The 21460-nt window shown below is 38.6% G+C and overlaps 1 protein-coding gene across 1 annotated transcript; it reads left to right on the top strand.

The window, feature by feature from the left end:
- Positions 1-110: 110 nt before the first annotated feature.
- CAT (catalase) lies at positions 111-21121 on the top strand. Its single transcript, XM_056354484.1, has 13 exons — positions 111-335; positions 5603-5774; positions 6780-6890; positions 8151-8281; positions 9208-9312; positions 10334-10459; positions 11786-11977; positions 12906-13058; positions 14206-14344; positions 16210-16340; positions 16956-17063; positions 17679-17765; positions 18213-21121. Exons 1-13 carry the CDS (start codon positions 270-272, stop codon positions 18276-18278), a joined length of 1587 nt encoding a protein of 528 aa, XP_056210459.1. The 5' UTR covers positions 111-269; the 3' UTR covers positions 18279-21121.
- Positions 21122-21460: the final 339 nt, after the last annotated feature.

Raw genomic sequence — 21460 nt, 5'->3', positions numbered from 1 at the left:
CGCGCGCCTCACCCGCTCACGGCTCGCGCTGCCCGCTGGGCGCGGGAATATTGGCCGAGCAAGTAGCGGGGGCGGGCGCAGCGCCGGGGTAGGAGCCGCGGCTGCAGTAGCTCCCGCTACCTGCTGGTGCTGCAGGGCGCGGCGGTGCCTTCCCGCGGGGTGACCTCTGCGGTGCTGCCTCCTCGCTGCACGGTCCCGCCGCGCCGCCCCGCGCTTGCTCCCCCACCGCCGCGCGCGCCGCCCTTCCCGCCTTGGGGGTCTCTTGCAAAATGGCTGACGGCCGGGACGACGCCTCGCAGCAGCTGAAGCAGTGGCGGAGCCAGCGGGGCTCGCAGGTACAGCCCGGCGCGGCCTGAGGGACGGCGGCCCTCCCTGGGCGGGAAGGGTCCGGCCCGGGGAACGGCGGACCGGTGGGGGGCTGCGGGGGTCCCGGGGCGGGAGGGCGCCGAGTTCAGGGGGGCCCCGGGCCTGAGGCGGCGGCGGGCAGCCGGGGGGAGCGCCGTAGCGGGGCTCAGGGCTCGGTCCGTGCCCGGGGAGTCCTGAGCGCCGAGGGGCCGGGGGCGGCAAGGGCGGGCAGCGGCTGCCTCCGCCTCAGCTCTCCTGGTGGGCAGCGGCGGGGCTTGGCTGTGCCCGAGCGGGCACGGCCTTGGGCAGAGATACGTGTACATATACATATGTTTCTTTTTTTGGTCTCAGATCGGGTGTTCACGTTTTCATTTCTGATGTCCTGTTGGTAGAACCCAGTGAAAATGTAACTAGAGATTAATATGAAGATAAAGCGCATTCCGCAAGAGTGGAGGCTTGTTTGCCAGGTTGAAGTGGGTTTGGGCAAGCGGTTGGCTGAAATCATGAGAAGGTGTAGGCAACAGCATGGCATTCGGTCTTCTGGAGGTGTAGAATATACCCCGAAATATTTGGGTACAGGTACCAATCCTGCAAGAGTTGATTTCCCTTCTTCTTCATCAAATTACTGTGGCAGTTTCTGCTGTGTCTTTTCTGATGGAAGTGCTTATTTGGTGTTAAATAGTTTTTCTGTTGGTTATACCAAGCACCACTCTTACAAGAGACAAGTGGATGTCTCGGGTCCCACTGCTTGCAGTTGTTAAGTCATCTCAATTTCACTTTTTTCCACTTGGTTCTAAAAGGTACTGTATGAAAACTACCTTCCAGTGATGAACTGTGACCCCATCCTATTCTAGCGTGTGTCATAATTATTTTTGTACCGTGACTTATTTTTTTGGTATGAATATCAGCTTTTCTGTAACAAAGCAGTATTTGAATACAGGCCAAGGTTAATTTGAAGACTGGGAGGCAACCAGAAGTCTGTGTTGCATAAAGAGTCATGAGACCTTAAGACAGAAAGTAAGGAGGACTTATTAGAATTTTAAAGTGACTTGTATAAGGTGCAAAGTATCAGTAGTGCCTGGAAGTATGTACTTTGATGTATGGTGTTTACAACAGCTGTGACTAAAACTCTCCTGGCTTTGTTTCCCTTCTTTCTGTCTTGGCAGGTTAGTGCTGTAATGAACTAAACATGCAGATTTGAAAGTTCTTATCTTTCAAGGTTTTGATTGTATGCAGTTCCTAACCATATGAAAATACAGTCATCAAACAAACTCAAGTCAAAAGTAGTATGAGAATTCTTCCTAAAACTACTGTGGGTTTTTTCCTCTCCCTCCACACTGATGGAACTTATTTTGCGTGCCCCACATAACGTTATCCTGAAACTAAAGTGAATATATCCTACCACTTTAAAAAAAAAAAAGTTTGTTCTTCTATTCAAATGCTGGAAAGAACCTTTCAGAAAGTCTGCCTACACAAAAGAGACTGTACAGCCACAAAGCTGTTAAATTTTTTGACAGGTTTGAAACTAAATATTTTGAAAAATTGTGGGTTTAGCTACTACTTCTAGTAGTTTTAAATCTTAGCATTATAGCAGAAGAGGTTTTTAGGCAAAATTATAGCCTGTTGGTTTGAGAAGGGCTGTATTACCTCTGCAAACTTTTATCCTTTGTTGCATGTGTAGTTTACAACTAATATGCAAGGGGGTTTTCTATCCCTAAGGTGATCACATGGCAGGTATCATAAAGGTATAGGTGAATCAAAAGGACCTAAAAAGTCTCCTTAAGACTAAGGATATAGTTGTTGGGTTTTTTTTAACTCCTCCTGTCTTTTACCAGGCTCTTGCAAGGGCATTGTAGAGGGGAAGGTCATAGGTGTAGGTATATGCATTACAGTCCTACCACTGTGTGTTTAAACCTGTGAGGAGCTGCTTAGAATTTATTGGGAACTCCAGGATGAACAGGTCTCTAATTCAACATAATTTTTGTTTCCCAGTGTACTGAATGAAACTTGGTTGCTGCTTCAAGATAACATAAGTATTAGTGATTTTAAAAAGTGGCTGTATGGATTGGAGGGCTTTTAAGAGCTATGTCTCATGTTAAAAAAGAGTTGCCAGAATCCAGTCCCCACGTTTGCTGTTCTTGGAATTCCAGTAGTTGGAATTCATGAACAGTCCTGAAGCTGGACATGGGGTTTTGTGTCACAGGCTACCTTAGAGTGAGGATGAAGTGGAAATATCTGTATGTAGAACACATTGGAAGGATGGAGATGTCTGTAATGAATAATAACGCAAGGAGGTTGGAGAGGAAAATGCAGAAGTTTAGGATGCATTGGTAGGGTCTGTTATTTTTCATCACATTACAGTGAGCTTACCCATCTTAAATGAGTATGGCAGTCATCCGTACAAAAAAATATGATTAGAAAACCTAATACATTAGGTTTCATCTGTGAGAAACTTGAAACTTTTCATAAGCAAAGCTAATGAAAATAAAAGAAAAATATTTGCAGTGCTGGAAGCTGGATTAAAAAAAAAATAGTTTTCCCTAAGCAAACTCAGAAAAGAATTCTTGGCAAAAAAAGTTGAACTTAAAATGCTCACACGTCACAACAGTTCTTAGACTAATAGTCTGCCGACTACCGTGTTCTAAGAAAGGGTTTTTGAAAGCAGAGGCTTATAATGGGTTCCAGGATGGGTTGCTTGTAGCTTTCAGTACAGAAAATGTCAGGATAATGAGCTGATAATATAGTTATGTTAATTTGTGCTGGGTGAATATCTTAAAGTAGAATATGTCAGACTTAGTAGACTGAATCATGGAGTGGATGAATGAGCTTTTTCCTGAAGTTCCTTGAATATGATGGCATCCTGCTGCTTACTGGAATGTATGAAATTAAATTCTAAATAAAAAAGTTCATTTGTAATGGCGACTTAAGCAATTTCTAGTTTAAGCTGATAGCTAAAACATAATAAGGCATACATATTTACGGATGTTAAATTATATGGGGCTTTTATGTTAGGGTATTTTTAAGAAGTTGAATTCTTAAACTGATTCAGCATGGGAGAACTTCCCACGTGGTCTAACTAGGCGATTTCTCAACGTGAGCAGGGAAATAGTTTTCTTCGCTCATTCTAAACTGAGCGAAATAGAAGGTAGGAAGCATGCAATATATAAGCAGTGGAAAGAATACTGAGAACAGTTTCTACTTTAGCATGTTTCCCTTGCCAAACTATAGATAACATTTTGATTTAGGCTGATGTTCCTTTGACTTGAAATACTTCAAATAAAGCTAAAGTAATAACTTTCCTGCAAGTTTCTGAACATCGTGTTCCTGTTTGTAACTGGATGTGTATTGTCTTTTTTAAATGTTTGTACAAATTTCAGAGTAGGTTAGGATTTCAGGCACCCTGAAGGAGTTGAATTTATGTGTATAGCTTTATGCTAATGAAGTGGTGAATGAAGAACCTAGATATTTTGGGAATTCAAGCCAGCTAGTGTGTGTTGCATATTAGTAAGTACACACTGGAAATGCAGTTATCCTGTCAAATGTCTTTTATGTGGTTATTCACGTACCCGAGTTAAACAAAGGTGCGTGTATAACTCTCCCTGCGTGCTCTGCCTCATCCAGAGCTCTGGGTGTAGATGTGAATAATTGTTCTTTCCCCTGCCTTTGTGGGTTGCTGCTTGAGGTCGGGGGGGGGGGGGGGGGGCGGGGGCAGGACACAAACCAAAAAAAAAAACCCAAAACCCGTGGAGGTTAGTCCAGTTCAGTATGCTCTTCCATAAGATAGAGATGGGATTTTTGTCTGTTTACAGTAATTAAAAGAGCGCTTAGATTGTCAGTATAAAAATTGGAACCCCATAAAGTCACTGATATAATAGTGAAAGCCTTCTCATCAAGAGTTACTTTTCCCTTCTCTTCACTGTCCTTTTTCATTTATAGAACTTTAAAGGAAGGAGAACTAGGCAGCAGGGGGTGAGAGAGTTTATTCTGGTGTATTTCCCATGGTTCAGGTGTGTGGGATGCTACTGGCAGAAGAGGGTAGGATGGTATGGATACAGAGGCCATATCCATGTATGTTCAGTGTGACGTGTAACTGGATTAAGTGTTGGCTGGTCACTATCTGTGACTGATACTTGAGCTCACCCTGTTGCAAACTTTTGTTTGGGGTTTGTGTTTGGTTTTTTTGTTTGTACTAACTTCTGTTCTGTTCTTTGAAGTCCTTTGCAAGCATTGCCCAGGCTCCTAACAATAAATGTTCTCCAGGAAAAACTGACACCAGAGACTTGACAATTGCAGGAGCTGATGTACTTTTCTTGCTGTTTTCTACAGTAGCCAGTAAAATAGGACTGGTTCCTTTAGAGGATTATATGACCCTATATGTGATGCAAATAAAAGTTTTTTTCAAGTGAGATTTTTTTTTTTTAAGAAAGTGGGAGTATGCTCAATTATAGTGCTACAGAGTTCCAACCAGTGTTTCTTGAAGTTGTCTTGGAGTGACTGTTTTTTTCAGGTACAGGGTCACTTCTGCTGTACAAGGTGCTGCAGCTCTAAGTAGGTTAACTTAAACTTGGTATGGGAGGGGAAAAGGATTAGTATGGGCTATCTTGCGCAGTTTCTTTAAAGACAATAATGATCTTAGTAAAAGAAAAAAGGTGGTTTGCTGTCCTTTTGACCGCACATTTATTGGCGGTACGGCTTCTTAGGGTTTTTGTTAATCTTAGTCCTTCTATGGCTCAAGAGTTGAGAATGATGGTTCTTCAGGTGCTTTTGCTTATGTTGTTTTTCCACAGCTCTTCCATTTAGTCTTTATGCTGTGTGACTGTATGTCTTTTCTTTTGCCTCCATCCCTCTACTGACATTACCTTCTTCCTCTCCTTTCTCCCTTATTACTTTCCAGCAGCAACTCCTTTTCTAGCTGTCTCTCTCCTCATCCTGTCTTGTTGAGGCGAGGGTAAAGTGAATTTTAACACCTGTTTTTAAGGTTGATGCTTCATATTTTTCTTGAAGCAAGATAAATAGTCTCATTTCTGAACCATGGAAGACATTCCTGGATTATACATGACTTGAACTCCCTTTCTTAAGTAGCCCCAGATACAGCACGGTGTTGAGGTGTAGACATCTATATTTTCTGTAACTGGTTCCACAATCTTAAGTCCTTTTGCTATGTGACACATAATGGTCAAACAGGCGTGCACATTGTGTGGCTCAGATAGAAAGGGTTTTTAATTTCTGTTGTTGTGATATTGTTTCTTGCTTTCAGAAACCAGATGTTTTGACCACTGGTGCTGGCAACCCTGTAGGGGATAAGCTTAATATTCTGACAGTAGGGCCACGTGGACCTCTTCTTGTTCAAGATGTTGTTTTCACTGATGAGATGGCTCATTTTGACAGAGAGAGGATTCCTGAAAGAGTTGTGCATGCAAAAGGGGCAGGTATGTTTAAAAACACATTCTTTTTCTCTGTGTAGAATCAGACTTTAAAAAGCACTGGAATTAACACGTAAAATTTGACAAACTGCATTATATTATCTATAATCCAGTATTATAGATTATAATAAACAATTTTATATCAATGACAGTAGTAAAGCCAGGTTTAAAAAAACTCAATGTTAAAATTCGAAGCACTGAAAAACTTTTTTTTTTTTTAAAAAAGGAAATATAGCTATAGCCCTTGGACTTTTACTGTATTTCCCGTAATCTGTGCTGCTTCTATCTGTTCCTCCATATTACCCCATTCCTCTGGAAGGGAAGACTTGCCCATCTCTGTTTCAATGTCTGTTTGCAAGTTATTTGATAGAGATTCTTGCCTTTGTCATCTGCTGTATCTGTCTGCCAGAGCAAGATGATGATCTGATATTTGAATTTTAAAACACCTAAACCAACTCTTAAAATTTGTTATTGATCTTAGCAAGGTAGAACTGGCACCTCTGATTAGTTATGTATTGCTCTAGAAGAAGAAAATATGGGATTGAATTTATAATGTGAATGTACCTGGGAAAAATTCCTCTGTGAGGGTGGGAAGAATTTTATTGCTTCATCCAGCTTACATGTGGACCAAAAATTCTGCAACACATCAGGATTAAAGAAGTACTTGTCTAGCTCAGAGATAAATATGCAAATCTTGGCAGAAGAGCATTCAAAAAGCTACTGTTTGTTATTTTGCACAGTAGAAATGGAAGTCTGTATTGTTGCTGGGAACTGTTAATGTTCAGTGAAGGAAGGAAGAGTGAGCACTGTGTTAATAGTTTAAGTTGCATTTTGTGAAAATGAATCGAGTATTTTAGTGGGTAGATATGAACTGTGTTTTAAACTGGTGTATTTTATTTCCATGTTTCCTTTAAGTCAAAACTTTCATGTTCTACCACAATAGAATAGCAGATATGCTGTGAGTGGAAGGAAGGTATGTAGATCTGATATTTTGAAATTATTTTTCTTCAGGAGCCTTTGGCTACTTTGAAGTCACTCATGATATTACCCAGTATTGTAAGGCAAAAGTGTTTGAACATATTGGAAAAAGAACTCCGATTGCTATACGATTCTCCACTGTTGGTAAGGCTCTAAAGTTATTCTGTGTCTTCCTACGTGTGTGCCATAGTTACACTGGTAGCCATGTTTGCATTGTGGAGTGCTTAATGGACTTAAGGTAGTTTGAAATGCTTTCTGCCAACCAGTTCCTCGTTTGTGAACTTCATTTAAATTCTAAGACCTTAAGCAGCTTCTGCATCTTTGTCAGAGCTCTCTGTAGACACTTTTCTATCTGGACTGTGAGAGGAAGGATAGCTTTGAGCTATTTCTTTTTTTTCTGACAGAAAGCTTGCTTTGTTTCTGGATCATAATCAGCACTTGCATACTGCAGTTTTAATGCTTGAAAGTTAAAAACCTCTAATCTCTTAATGCTGTAGAAATGTTACGGGGATGAATGCTGTAAAATAAGTACTAGGCAGAGAAAAATAAACAATGTTCTGTAAATAAACTCTTATTTCTTAGAGCTGAATGCATAAACTGGCAAAATCTTAAATGCTATTAGTTAAAACATGCATTGTGTTCAATATCTTGCCTGATAGAAAACTGATCTTTCAAAATGTATGTGTTACGAAGTTACCTGTATTTAAAAGAAATGAAATCCTAATGAAGATTCAGTTCAGGAGATAGTATTGGAGAGAGAAGTCCAGAAAGGCTCAAGATGCTTCTGGTTTTGGCCTACTGGCTTTTCTTTGTGTCGCCAAAACTTAAGGGCATGGAATGTGATACAGGGGAAAGACGGGCCGCTGAGTTTGATCTGCAGACTTTGTGCTGAAGTGGGTCATTGCATAGTTACCTTTGCTTTCCCTGCTCTGTTTGAACATGTTTCTTCCTAGCTATTCTGTAGTATGCCCCCCCCTTTTTTTTTTTTTTTAATTAATGAGAGAATGACTGTCCTCATACTGTCCTTGTTATTTCATCATGATGTTTTATTTAGCATGAGCTGTTCCTGAATACTTCTGGAATGCTTTTGCTCAGATATTGTGGTAGACACTTTGGCACTTCTGCTCTGGTATAAATTTGCCCATTGAAAAGACTGTTCTGGATAAAGCAGGAGGGAAATTAGAAGGGTTACAACTCTTCTATAATTTTCCTTTTCATTAGGCATGCTATGTAGATTGCTACCTTCTAAATGAGAGCTTTCACACTGGGATATGATGCACAGAAATTAATAAACCCTGTCTTTCGAAGATTTTATGGCATATTCTCAAATTCTATGTTTTTATGCTTATAATTTGTATGCATTTCCTATAGTAACACTTCTGTCTGTTCATGTGCTTCTTCAAGCTGGAGAATCTGGGTCAGCTGATACAGTTCGTGATCCTCGAGGCTTTGCAATGAAATTCTATACAGAGGAGGGTAATTGGGATCTTGTGGGAAATAATACTCCTATCTTCTTCATTCGGGATGCCATGTTGGTGAGTAAGCACAAAAGATGAGTGTACTTTGTGAAAGAGTCCAAAAGTTCATTCACATCTTGTTCTTGCTTCACTAAGAAGCAAAACCTGTTGTTTTGACACAGTTAAAGATTTGTTGTTTGTTAAATGGTCTGAACACTTTTGACTTGAAAAGGTGTTACTTTTTAGAAAAACAAATTATTTCAAGAACTAATGCTTGTTTACATACATGGTTTCATACCACAAACAGAACATGCATAGTTGTGTTTGCTGGTACATATGTCACAACAGAATAGCTAGCAAGGACATCATTGTGTTTTTAACTTCAGATCTAATAATTTTCACTGGTGTTCATATTAGCTGTTTTGCTTTGTAGACAGTTTTTTTTGTTCTCAGGCTATTTGAGAGGGCCGGGGACAGACTTTTCACTTTAAAAGCTTCTTGCAACTTCTTTTCATTAAGTGATTGTTTTGATCTTTCAGTATAACAGCACTTTGTAAGTAGAAGGGCTTTCCTTGAGTGAGGGAGTTCTGCACAGATAGTTTATAATCTCTCTGTATACGGAATATCAGACTCATAAGTGAAAAGTTCAGGTATACAAATACAAAAGATTCACGTCTCACTTTCAGTCACAAAATGAAATAATTCTCTAGCTTTGACCAGCCTGTTTATCGTAGCTGTAAATGTTTTACTTACCCTAATTTTACTGGTCTGTGAATGAATTTGGTTGCAGGAGGGGTATAACAACGAGAAGATTTATTTTCAGTGATCTTACAACTTACTCATCTTTCAGTGTGCTGTTCTTTTCACTGTTGAGTGTATTGGAAAAAAATGTTTGTCTTGTTTTGTACCAGGAGTTGCTTAGGATACTCCATATAGTTTGGAAATGTTACAGAAATCTTTTTCCTTCTTAATTTTTCCCCCTCCTCCACTTCTGGACAAATTAGTTTCCGTCCTTCATCCATACCCAAAAGAGGAACCCTCAGACTCATTTGAAGGATCCAGACATGGTGTGGGACTTCTGGAGTCTTCGCCCTGAGTCTTTGCATCAAGTGAGTGTCTCTGACTTTATTTTGTATGATTAAGAAAATCATGTTATGACAGCATATGTGTTTTAACTGTCTCTCTTTCCAGTTTTATCTAAAGTCTACGTAATCTAGGAACAGTAAAGGTGAAAGGCCTATCATAACATTTAAAGCTGTTAGTATGTGTATCTAGCCTTTTTTCTTTTAATGACACTGTGAAACGAGTGATATTCTTCTGTTTTCATAATTGTATTTTATGTAAGGATAAAGGGCAAGTTGTGAAGCTTTCTAACACTAAAGCAGCAGAGATACTGATAAACAACAAACTACTTCCCCCGTACTTTTTTTTTTTACTGTTCTCTAGTAATGTATAGTTGTATATCGCGTTGCACATTAGATCAACCCTCAAAATGACTAGAATTCACAGTGCATTCTAGCTATTCTGGAATGTATTTATATTTAAAAATTATGCAAAAAAGCTAATATAAAATTAAAAATGCAGTTGTCTTTTTTTTTTAAGAGACTAAGTTCACACAGAAGCCTTCCAGTAATTACTAATTGGAAAAAGTACCACAAGCATTGTTTGTGATCATAAACCTAAAGAAAAACAGCATTTTGAATATGTTTGCATGATGATATGGTTACTGCTTGAAGACTGATGTTATTAAGGACTTCTGTTTTCAGATTTTGTCTTTCACCTGGAAAAAACCTCTTACTTACATTTGTAACTTAAAATTATCCATGCTTATCTGCTCTGTGCTTACAAGGGAGATCATAACATTATCATTAGGTTAATGTCTTGTACTTCACTGAATATTTCACGTGAATTAAACCTACATGAGGTTTTATGCCCACAATTGTTCTTTGTGCAAAACCAAAGCAGTCTTATTTCATTAACACTCTTAAACTTAGAAATTCCTCAAGGAATTCATAACGTTAAGATAGCTTCCAGGGATGCAGATTAATGCAATAAATAAACTTGGTCTTGAATGGTCACTTTATCCTTGATCTGGTGAGTCCATTGATACAGTTTGATCCTTCTCTTTAGGTGTCTTTCTTGTTCAGTGACCGTGGTATCCCTGATGGTTATCGCCATATGAATGGATATGGATCGCACACTTTTAAACTGGTTAACGCTAGTGGAAGACCAGTTTATTGCAAGTTCCATGCAAAGGTATTGATATTTTTTTCCAATTACTTACAGATAGTATACATCATTGGTTAAAAAAATCCATTTAAATAGATCATTGAAAAATCTTCTATGACTTTTCAAGTTGAATTCAGGAAAGACTTCGTGCATAAGCTCAATCACCAAGGTACATGGGGTTTTTTTATCAGTTTCATGCCTTTAACAAATATGACAGTCAACATTTTTCTTGGTATGGATTTACTAGACTGTGAAGAACGCTTTGTTGGGAACTCTCTTGTTATTGCAGAACTTGTCATAGCTCACCACATGAGTACACAATCTAGCTCAGCTTACTGGACTTCAGCCTCATGCCACTGGGAGTTGTGGATGTGAAGCTGTGCAAGAACTTTGCATCGGGCTCCCTTGCTATTCAGTGCAGATGCAAGAATCCTCTAGTCCTTTGGAAATTGTTTTGTTCAGTGTGTGATATGTTCCTGTTTCATATTCATGGTTATACAGAAGTTTGGATTCAACAGGTGCTTCTTCAGGTCAAAATTCTCTCAATCTGGATGTGGTTTTTGTTTCCGTTTATCCTCTGGATATAAGCTGCATTGATCTAGTATTTTTAAGGTGGCCTCAACTGTACATCAAAATATAAAAACTCTGTTTCTAAGAGCTCTGCAGCTGAAGCTTGTGGAACCTCACAGAACTTTCGCACTTTTCTGAGAAAGCAGTCTCTAGCATATCTTGCTTGAAAACAACTTCCCTTCAAAATTTTAAAGGCCATACAGCTTCTTACCTCATTAGACTTTACTGAAGGCTGGACATCTACCTTTGAAGCAAGACTTCAGAAACCATTATTTTAAACTAAAAGGGATTGTATATCAGCTTTTAGCCTTCAGGGATTCATTCAAAAGCCTATTAAAGTGGTATTTTAGTCCCATTTTAGATGGGAGTAAGAAATTGAGATTCATGTAGAATCTCAGCCCTGAGGGCTGCAACTGTTTTATCACTTTATGTTGGCATGTGATCTGTAAGAGAAGGTGGGATGGTGGGACAGTGAAGGAGCACTCTGTCCTGTAAGGACAGAGGGGAAATCTACTTCATGTGCTGCAGGTATCATACGTTCAAGTTTGATGTCCTGTTTTGCAGTATAGCGTTACCTATTTATTTCACTTTTAGCAGAGAAATAATTTTTATCTTGAAGGCAGCTGTTGAATGTACTGTTATTCTGAACTCAAATTACTGAAGATTGGAACATGGACAGTCACGTTCTTGGATTATAAGTCTTGTTAAAGTACCTTCTTAGTAATGATTTCTGTAATACTTTCTGCATGTTGTAACTGGTGCTACTGTTTTTATCACTTTTAGACTGACCAGGGCATCAAAAATCTTCCTGTTGAAGAAGCAGGAAGATTGGCTTCTACTGATCCTGATTATGGAATACGTGATCTTTACAATGCCATTGCCAAGGGGGACTATCCATCTTGGTCTTTCTACATTCAAGTTATGACATTTGAAGAAGCAGAGAAGTTTCCATTTAATCCTTTTGATGTAACTAAGGTATCTCTGATACTGCTGTGAATATTGGATTCCAGCTGGTTTAGGAAAGGTCATGAGATCAAAACGTAGCAAACGCCAAAACTGAGGTTTCTGTAGAAGTGTAACAGTTTCCATGGAGTAGCACTGTTTTCTTATTAGTCCCTATGGCTAAAGTTAGTCTGTCCTTTTTATTTTTCCCTTCTGTTTAAGTGTACTCTTTATTATATGATCATGTTAAGTTGGAAATCTTGGAGATTATATTGATGTTATATCTGACATTACTTTTCCTCAGTGAAATATGGATAGGGCTTGATTCCAGGCCTGCAGATTACAACTGCGCTGCACTTCCAAAGAGTCATCTCAGATCATATAGTCACACCCTGAGCTCGCTAGTTTTAAGTGGTGTTGACAACGTAGCTTCTGATTGTTGGTTGGATTTTGTCAGACTTCCAGTTGCCGTTCCAAGGAATGGCTTGTTGAAACATATTAAACTAAACTTGTGTTACTACTTCTTTTCCTCTTTTTCCTAATATTGCTCTCCCAAAGTGGCTAAAGACTTTTGGACTTGAAAGTACAGGCTAAGATGACAAAGAAAAGGCTAGCTAAGCTAGCTGTGTTTTGAAGTAGCTGAAAACAATCATGCTACCATCTCCACCTACGATATTGCATTCCTAGGCAGTTTTTCAAGCACCTGTGGGTATTTCATTTAAGTAGTAAAGTAGCTGAGATTATGCTGAGATGAAATAAGTTGCATTAATACTTGTAGTAATTGCAAAAGGCTTCTTAAAATAAGAGATCTCCCAAAATGTTTGTTAGCAAAAAAGAAATTTCTTCAGTAATGTATTCGCTCAGTCAAGACTTAAATCAGGCAAATGCTGCCTAGTAATTATTTAAGCTGCATAATTCTGTAATAACATTGACTTTAATGTATGTGTGTTATGTATTGTAGATTTGGCCGCATGGTGACTACCCTCTCATCCCTGTGGGAAAGCTTGTCTTGAACAGGAATCCTGTGAATTACTTTGCAGAGGTAGAACAGCTGGCCTTCGATCCTAGCAACATGCCACCTGGTATTGAACCTAGCCCTGATAAAATGCTGCAGGTAAACTACAATGCACGTAAGGTTTTACCTGAAGAGCATTAAGTTTGCATTGCTGTTTCTAAATCCTATCCCCTGTTCACGTAGCAGCAGTAGAACCTGACAAATGAAAAGTAATTGGTTCTTTTTTTTTTTTAATTTGTGGTTGTTTTTTAATGATTACAATTTGATGTGCTCATCAAAAATTTAAATATAAGGAGAATGGGAAAGAACTAAAGGAATAGAAAAATCTAGAATTTACAGGGTATCTGCAACAACTATCAAAGTTAATGGGGAAATCTGCCAGGCTGGCAAGAATACAGGATAAAGTCATAGCAGTAGTGCATGTTTATTCATGTTTTTACAATAGATCTTAGAACTATAAACTCTTATGAGTGTGAGAGGTGGACTTCAAGTGCTCTTAAAATACAGATACAGCTAATCCCTGATACTACTTCTAAAGAATGGTCTTGTGGTTTGTATCAGATTTCTTACAGGTCAAAATATCTAAGACAAGACTGGCTGCAGTAGACTATACTGTTTGCAAAGTCATGGATCTTTGCATGTTAAGCTTGTTCAGATTAAAACCAGATTGTTGCTTCAAATGATATCCATAGGAACAACAAAGTATTTTGACAATTTTACTGATAAAGTCTTGAACCATCAGGCAGTTCTTTCATTTGTCTCTCTGCACTCCCACAGACTTAATGGTTAGAATCCCTGTCATCTTGGCGTCCAGATGTCACTAGAATGCTTCAGATTCAGTTCAGTAAATAGATAAGGGGCTACCTTATTTCAATACAATCAAATTTTAAAACTTAAGGTTGAAAATACTATGTTACTCCTAAGTAACATTTAGCACTACTATAGTTGCTTTCACCTGTACACATATAACCATTCTGCTGCTTCAGAATAGGTTTAGCCTTTTGAAATGGGTAGGAAATACCCAAGCTGCATGAATACAACGCAGCCTGCCATTCTTCACTGGTAGTGCAGCAAAGTTAGCTTGTGGCTTGTCACTTGGTATGTAATATGAAGTATGTAAGGAATATATATGCAAAGGAAACAGTCTTCTTCCTTGTAGTATTTAATATATAGTGCTTTGAATTTGCATCTACCACTTAAGTGATCTCTTTCAGCAAGTAGTAAATATTTGTGATCACTGTTTTAGGGTCGCCTTTTTTCGTATCCTGACACTCATAGACACCGTCTGGGACCTAACTATCTACAAATTCCTGTGAACTGCCCCTTCAGAGCTCGTGTGGCCAATTACCAGAGGGATGGACTAATGTGTGTTTCTGACAACCAAGGTAGTAATGAAAATGTCTTTATAATGATGCTTATGCACGTACCACAGAATTCTTTCCTGTTCACAGGGGATTTAAGATACTTGCTAAACAGATTTGGGTCTGGGGGTGGTGCTGGATATTACTAATTTATTATACTATAAGAAATGCTACTTTTTCTCCTCAGCCATTTAGTGTCTCTTGGGGCTTTTTCGCCCCAACACAGACATCACTGTGTAACTTCCTGAGCTTCAGACTTCTCAGTCTGGCTTTTTCCTTTTATATGAAAACTGTTCCTTACCTCTCATAATCTTTGTCAACCTCTTGGTACCTTTCCTTACGTTACTAGATGCTTTCTGAGATCAGCTGGCCTCGCCTGCCTTTGTTAAAAATCCATTATATGCTCCTTGTATAGAGTGCCCTACTTTTGTCTGTGTGCGGTTCCTAATACTGTGTCTAACTCTGCACTCGCCAGCAATCAGAAAGTAACTTCTAACTGTCCAAATGAATTCAAGATGTATTTTGTGACTGGGCATGACATATCTTAGAATTCATGATTGTGCATGTATAAAGTTGCATGCGCTTCTATTCCCCGTGTGGATTACATGGCAGATAAATTTGTTTTCAGAAAAGCAATTTTCATCCACTGTTTTGGTATCATGAGATTATGTGTCAGTATAGATGGCTAGCTTTGATTTTGACTGAGTTAGTTTGCAGAGGCTGAGCTGTCAGTTTGTTGTTTGCTCCATTTTCAGGTAACTTTATGAATGTGTTCGATAGTACTAGTCCTCTCAGAGGAGGGCTCTCCCTGAGTAATTCTTTTTACTATAAAAATTGACCTTTTATTCCTGTTTCCTATGTTCTTGATACAATACTAATTGACAAGATACTGACTTTTATCCTGTTATCTCTTGTTTGAGGGGATCTTGTTGAAAGCAATCAAACGAATTCAGTAGTGTCCCTAGTTTATGTTCCTTTAAAGACTTCTAGAAACATACTTGTTAATTGAAAAAGTTCCGAAATATTAATAATTCAAAATGAAGAAATATGCCAGAGAAATAGTTTCACAGAAGTTAATTACTACCTCTTTGTTTCTACTTCTAAGCAAAAATCTATTTGAAAAATAATAGAGGTGGCCTGAATGTCTCTGAGAAATCTTTATATGCTTTCTTAAGATTTAAAGATTGATTTTCCTATACTTAGTCTGCTTTGTTAAACTACTTAACTTTCTGCTCTCCAAGAGATTGCGAAAGGCAAGAGCATAAATGCCAAGACTAGAGCTTTAACTTCCCTTCTATTCAGCATGTTGTGTTCTGTCAATGTTTGCCCAATAGTGGCTGGTTTACACCTGAGATGAAGCAAGGATATACTTACGTGTCGTGCCAAAATGCTGTATTCCTCTGGGCTATGAATTCTAATACTTGCTGAGGTAGGTGAGGGAAATATTTGGAAAACAAGAAAATAACCCCCCTACATAGCTAAGACTAGTAGTTCTTCAAATATGCAGATGAAAGTGTATTTTCATGCTGCCTTGGACTAAAACTTTGAATAACTTTCGTGACTTTGTATATTTAAAAGGTCTGAGCAATGTTGTTGTGAGAGTGGCCAGATTTCCTTATTTCTGAAACAAACAAATTTTCCCCACAAAAATCTATCAAAATTCTCTTTGTGGTAAGTGCTGTTAAGTACTAGCTGGAAGACGCAACTCCTGTTGTTGAGCTGTGCGTTGACAAAAAAACGCTGACAACTTTTTAATGAAGTGAATCGAGCTGGGGAATTGATTTAGATTCTTCTAGGCAGAGAACATTTTCTGTCTTGGGCCTTAATCTGGGAGAGCTGGCATCTGATTGTTTTGGTTTTTTTTGGGGGGGGGGGTTGTTTCTTTTCAGGTGGTGCTCCAAACTATTATCCAAATAGTTTTACTGGTCCAGAAGATCAGCCCATTGTAAAAGAGAGCCGTATGTCTGTTTCGGGAGATGTGCAGCGCTTCAATAGTGCAAATGAAGATAATGTGACTCAGGTACAATGTATGAAAAGGCTTATTAGATAAAATGAGTTTAAAGAATATTGGTAAGAATCATGCAGATATGGCTTCTCTCTGAAGCACCTGGGCTAACCTGAAGTTCAGGTCCCATGAGAGCCTGGAAGATCTCCATGCAGCTTAATTTCATGAATAACTGAATTCTTGCTGACAGGACAGTTAGTGAATTCTCTCAGACCTTTGCCATCTGTATTCTGGACACAGATATCTAGACGTTGTTACTTTGGCATCTTGTGATTAGTGTCTGCAGATGTGCAAACTAGAGTATGAATGTAATGTCATGATCATCAATTCCTGAATTGTACCCCAACAGCGATATTTATTTTAATTCACCAAACACCAGTTATTTCCACCTAGAAATGGAAAGAGTTGTTAGCAGGTTTTGGGAGGAAAAAAACCCCAACTAACCACATGACCCCAAAACCACAAATTGATTGCCTTTAAGTTTAAGTGTTCTGAGTATTTTAAGCGTTGCCTGGCCAGTAAGTGATAGCTATTCTTCAGTAATAATGAATCTTATAAGTGTTACTGGCTGATACAGGTAGAATGACTTGCTTTTATGAATTTCAAAATAAAACTTTTTCTAATTGTAAGGTGCGAGATTTCTATACGAAAGTGCTGAAGGAGGATGAACGCCAAAGGCTGTGTAAAAACATTGCTGATCATCTTAAAGATGCACAACTCTTCATTCAGAAGAGAGCTGTAAGTGGCCTGTTTGGTTTTTAGCCTTTGCTCTTTAGTCCAGCTTTTCTTGCAGTCAAAATGGCAATATGCATATGGAAAGGAAGATCAGGAATTCTTCTCTGAAAAGGCAACTTCTGGATATTTTCTTATTCGTGAATTTTCAATACAGACCATTTAAATACGTGCCTAATTACATAATAGAACACATAATATTTAACATGCTAAAGTAACTTTTGTTTGTGATGGGAAAAATGGGGTGAACATTGAACATCAAGGATGTCATGTGTTTAGCTGCTTGTTTCAAAAATGAGCCGACTGCCAGTGTAATGTTTTGCTCTAAACAAGGAGAAGGCAGCGAGGGCCAGAGAGGGATTGATCTTTATCTTTCCTAATAGATCTTTCTTTATATCGGGAAAGAGTTCTGTGTGAGATAATACAAATAGTGTTTGAAGATGTTCATAGCTCCCTTTCTGGCTGGCCAGAATTAAACTTCTGGAAAGGAATGTTCATTCTCCTCTTCTTCCTTATAACATCTACTGCTTGTGGACCACAGAACAGAAAATGTGTTAAAGAATACATTTAAAGTGGAGGAAAAAATTCTTATTATCTCTTGTGTTCTGCCTTCATGTTAAGGTGAAAAACTTCACTGATGTTCATCCTGACTATGGTGCCCGTGTTCAGGCTTTGCTGGACAAATACAATGCTGACAGTGGGAAGAAGGTATGATAATGATTCCTGTAGCTGAATTTTGACTGGCTGTGAATTAGCTTCTTCTGTAAAGACAAAAAAATGAGTAATAGTCTTGATTCCCATTTAGTTTAAATGGCGGAACTCGGCACGTATAGAACTAACCCATGATGAATCATCATTAATTACATTTAAGTGTTGATTAACCAATGGTGTACAATTAACTTTGTTTCAGTTGGTTTTTGGAAGGCTTGTGAAAGATAACTGTACGTGATATGCAATGTGTTCAGGCTGATTCTTCAGACCAAATGATTACTCGTTCTTTGTAATGGTAATGAAACATTTCCATAAGCCTTTCCTGGGCTCAGTGCTTGCTACATAGAATAACATTGTTGCTTTAAGTACTCAATTTTTTCCTGAAGTTCCCCTAACTACTTCTAGTGGACCTTGCTCTGAATATTTCTTTTGTATTATTTTTAGGATGTGATTAGGACATATACACAATCCTCATCTCGTGTGTCTGCCAAAGAAAGATCCAACTTGTAAAGCACGCTGCGGAGACTTAATCTGTGAATTTTGCGTCCTTACAACTGCAGGACAACCTGTTGAAGATGTGAATGAATGTAGCGACTTCTGCACAAACACAGAAGTGTTTTACAGGCTCGACTTGTTAAGCTTTCAAGTGCCTGTATCTGTATGGGAAACTAGGTAACATAAGCTAACAATCCTAGTGCCTTTCAACACGAGTGCTTTACTGCTCGTTAACAATATCGGGTATTTTTAAGGAAATTGATTAAAAATTATCTTCATTTCTAGATGCAAATATAAGTTTAATTGCAATATTGCTCGTTTTATTTGTGGTAAAACTCTCCTGGCTAAATCACCCAATAGAACTTCTAGAATGATACTATAATTATCCTTAAGGATAAACTTGTTCATGTTAAAGTTGATGTTGCTCAGTATTTCTAATAAATTAGTTCTTTTAGGTATTTGTAGATGCTTCCTTTTGAATTTCGTTTTTGGCCTTCCAGAAGTAAAATGTGCGGTATAGATTTATAGGTATATTAATTACAGGTATATTAAAAGATATAAAAATGCCCTGCTTCCCAACACAAAGGCATTTCATCGTTATGTTTCAGTCCTTATGATTGAAATGAAGCTATCTAGAAAGTTTAATCTGAATAGATGTAAATTTTATTCCCAATATATATTTTAAGATAATCTTTGCTTACTAATGCTAGGTTGGGATATAACAGACCAAAGGGAGATAGGAAAAGATACTTTCTTATTTCATACACTTTGTAACTAAATTGATTACATCTTACAGTTCTTTAGGGGTGGGGGGATTGTTCTATCTAATCTGTAAGAATTTAAATGGAAAAATACTGATTTTTCTAAGTTTCTAAAAAATTAACCTTCAAATGCATGAATATTTTTCTTGACCATGATCTTAAGTTCTAGCGTATTCAAAACTATTCCCAATGGTTTCTGAAATTCTGTTGTTTTACTGCCGTAGTCTCATATTACTAGCTACTTATCAAGCCAGAGCTAGTTTTCAGAGTTAGACTTCAATTAAAGTGGTAGATTTCTATGAATGTGGATATCTATAGTTGGATATATGCATAAACTTGACTTTAAGCATGTTGTAATGTTGCCTAGTATTTGATATTCAGTTAATCAGTATAAAAGACTTTGGAACCCTTTAGATTGAAAAGTGATCCCTATTATTATTCCTGAGATTGAAAGGGGTTTCTTTAGCAATATTTTTTTCCTCAATCTTAGAGTGTAATCTTTAATCAGGTCTTAATAATTGGCACAAAATGAAAGTGTTTATATTTGAGACCTTAGAGCAGTAGTTAAATGATAATTATTTGTGGACACTGCCTTTGAATCTGAGTAGTAGTGGTTACCTCAGAAAGCATGTTGTCAGCATCTGAGCACTTTACTCTACAAGCATACAACAAAAAACAAGGCTTAAGCTACTGTTTTATAAGGCCAAAATCCCACCTAGTATTTGTTAGATAACTGTTTGGAAAGTGTTATCCAGTGTGGGACGCTGGCGTTGTTGGTGCTGAATACAGAAGTCCGTGAGTCAGCAGGGAGTAGTGGGGTTCGACTTGAACGACATGCTTGTCTCACAAAACAGATGTGAGAGATGTGAACTAACACCAATCAACCTGAGTGGTGTCTGGGGTGAGGTGGGGACTTCACAGGCTTGTGGTGCTTCAGTAAAGCCAGAAAGACTCCCATACATCTCTACCAAATACCCTGCCCCCTGCTGTGCCACTGGGCCCTACTGGCCTTCCCTTGCTAAGGGCCAACTGGCACACAACTGTCCCACCTCACCATGAGTATAAATCTGGCATTAGAGTCCTCTATTTTGAGGACAAGAACTCCAACTACTGGACAGGTTGATGGGCCTGGACCTCCTAGACTCCTCTCAGACATGGTGTTTAGGAAACGAGGGTCCTTTTTGAACCTCATGACTCAACGGGAGGGCTTTCCCCTGCTACTTTGCCGTATGCCAGACTCATACACATAAAGCAAGACCCACTTATGGGGTAATTAGTGTCCAAGCTTACTGTTGGCAGTTTTGAATAAAAAAAAAGTCCTAACTGTTGCATACTGAAGTTGGTCCTAACAGACCACAAGAGTTTCAGAAGTGTGTGCTCAGTAGAATCGGGTAATTCATTGTGCATCTAGAGTCCTGGCAAGTTATAGGACTCTGCCTGTAACTTCTGCCTCTTCCCTTGCCAAACAGAAAGATCAGCATGTATGTGTAAATGGTTGAGATTGTAGTTGCACAACAGTACCCCTTGTATGAAATACTTGCTCTCCTTGTTTGCCTGTTGATACTGCCGCCTTAGGATTTGGTCTGGAAAAGGCTTGAATAAGTGATACAAAGGATTTCAGAGCCCAGCTACTAGCTTGTAACTCAAGCAAATGTTTCACAAATTTCAATCATAGCAAGTTTTTTAATATTTGGTGCATTTCTGGGTCTGTCTTGAGTTGTGTTTTGAGCAGGAGTACTTCCCAATTTGGCATTTAAGTGTGAATTTGCATTGTAAGAAGTGATGATAGATAGGTGAAGGGAAGTAGATACTAAGTGCTGTTCCAACTCATTTATGTACTAACCTATTGTGAAAAATTAGCTGCGGTGTAGATGCCATAAAATAATATGAACTGGTAGCCTACCTTGTTCTGGGATTCAGTTGGATTTTTACCTGAAAGAGCTACATGAATGGGTGGGAATATTTCTGACTGGAACATAGAATCCTAATGAGTTTTGGAAAAGAGTGAACAAGGCTTAATCTTATTTTTGTTGTTTGCTAAATTAATTATACTGTCTTCCTTTTTTATTTCTGAAATAAAGCTGAATTTAAAAAATCTCTTGGCAACGTGTTGTCTGTTTTCTGTGCAAGTATTTTCAAAGAGTTTATTTTAATCTAGGAAGTTCATATCTTCATCTGTTTTTTGGAGATGATGCAGAAGCTGTTGGAAGTTCTGGGTAATTGGTATCTATTTCAGAATGTAGTTATTTGTCCTGCACAGGCTCTGGCTGCCAACAAAGGCCTTGGACTCAAGGCTGGTGCTTGGAATTCACACGTAGGGTCCAAGCACTAAGTTCTGCTCAGCTCAGTGAAATTACTTGTTAGGAACCTCTTTAATTTCCTCACCCTTCAGGAAAGGGAATGCTGCTCATGTGTCTACGATTGCATGTACTATAT

Source organism: Falco biarmicus, chromosome 10, assembly GCF_023638135.1.
Source record: "Falco biarmicus isolate bFalBia1 chromosome 10, bFalBia1.pri, whole genome shotgun sequence".
Lineage (NCBI taxonomy): Eukaryota > Metazoa > Chordata > Aves > Falconiformes > Falconidae > Falco > Falco biarmicus.
Note: the sequence above shows the minus strand (reverse complement) of the source record. Positions and strands in the feature narration are given on the sequence as shown.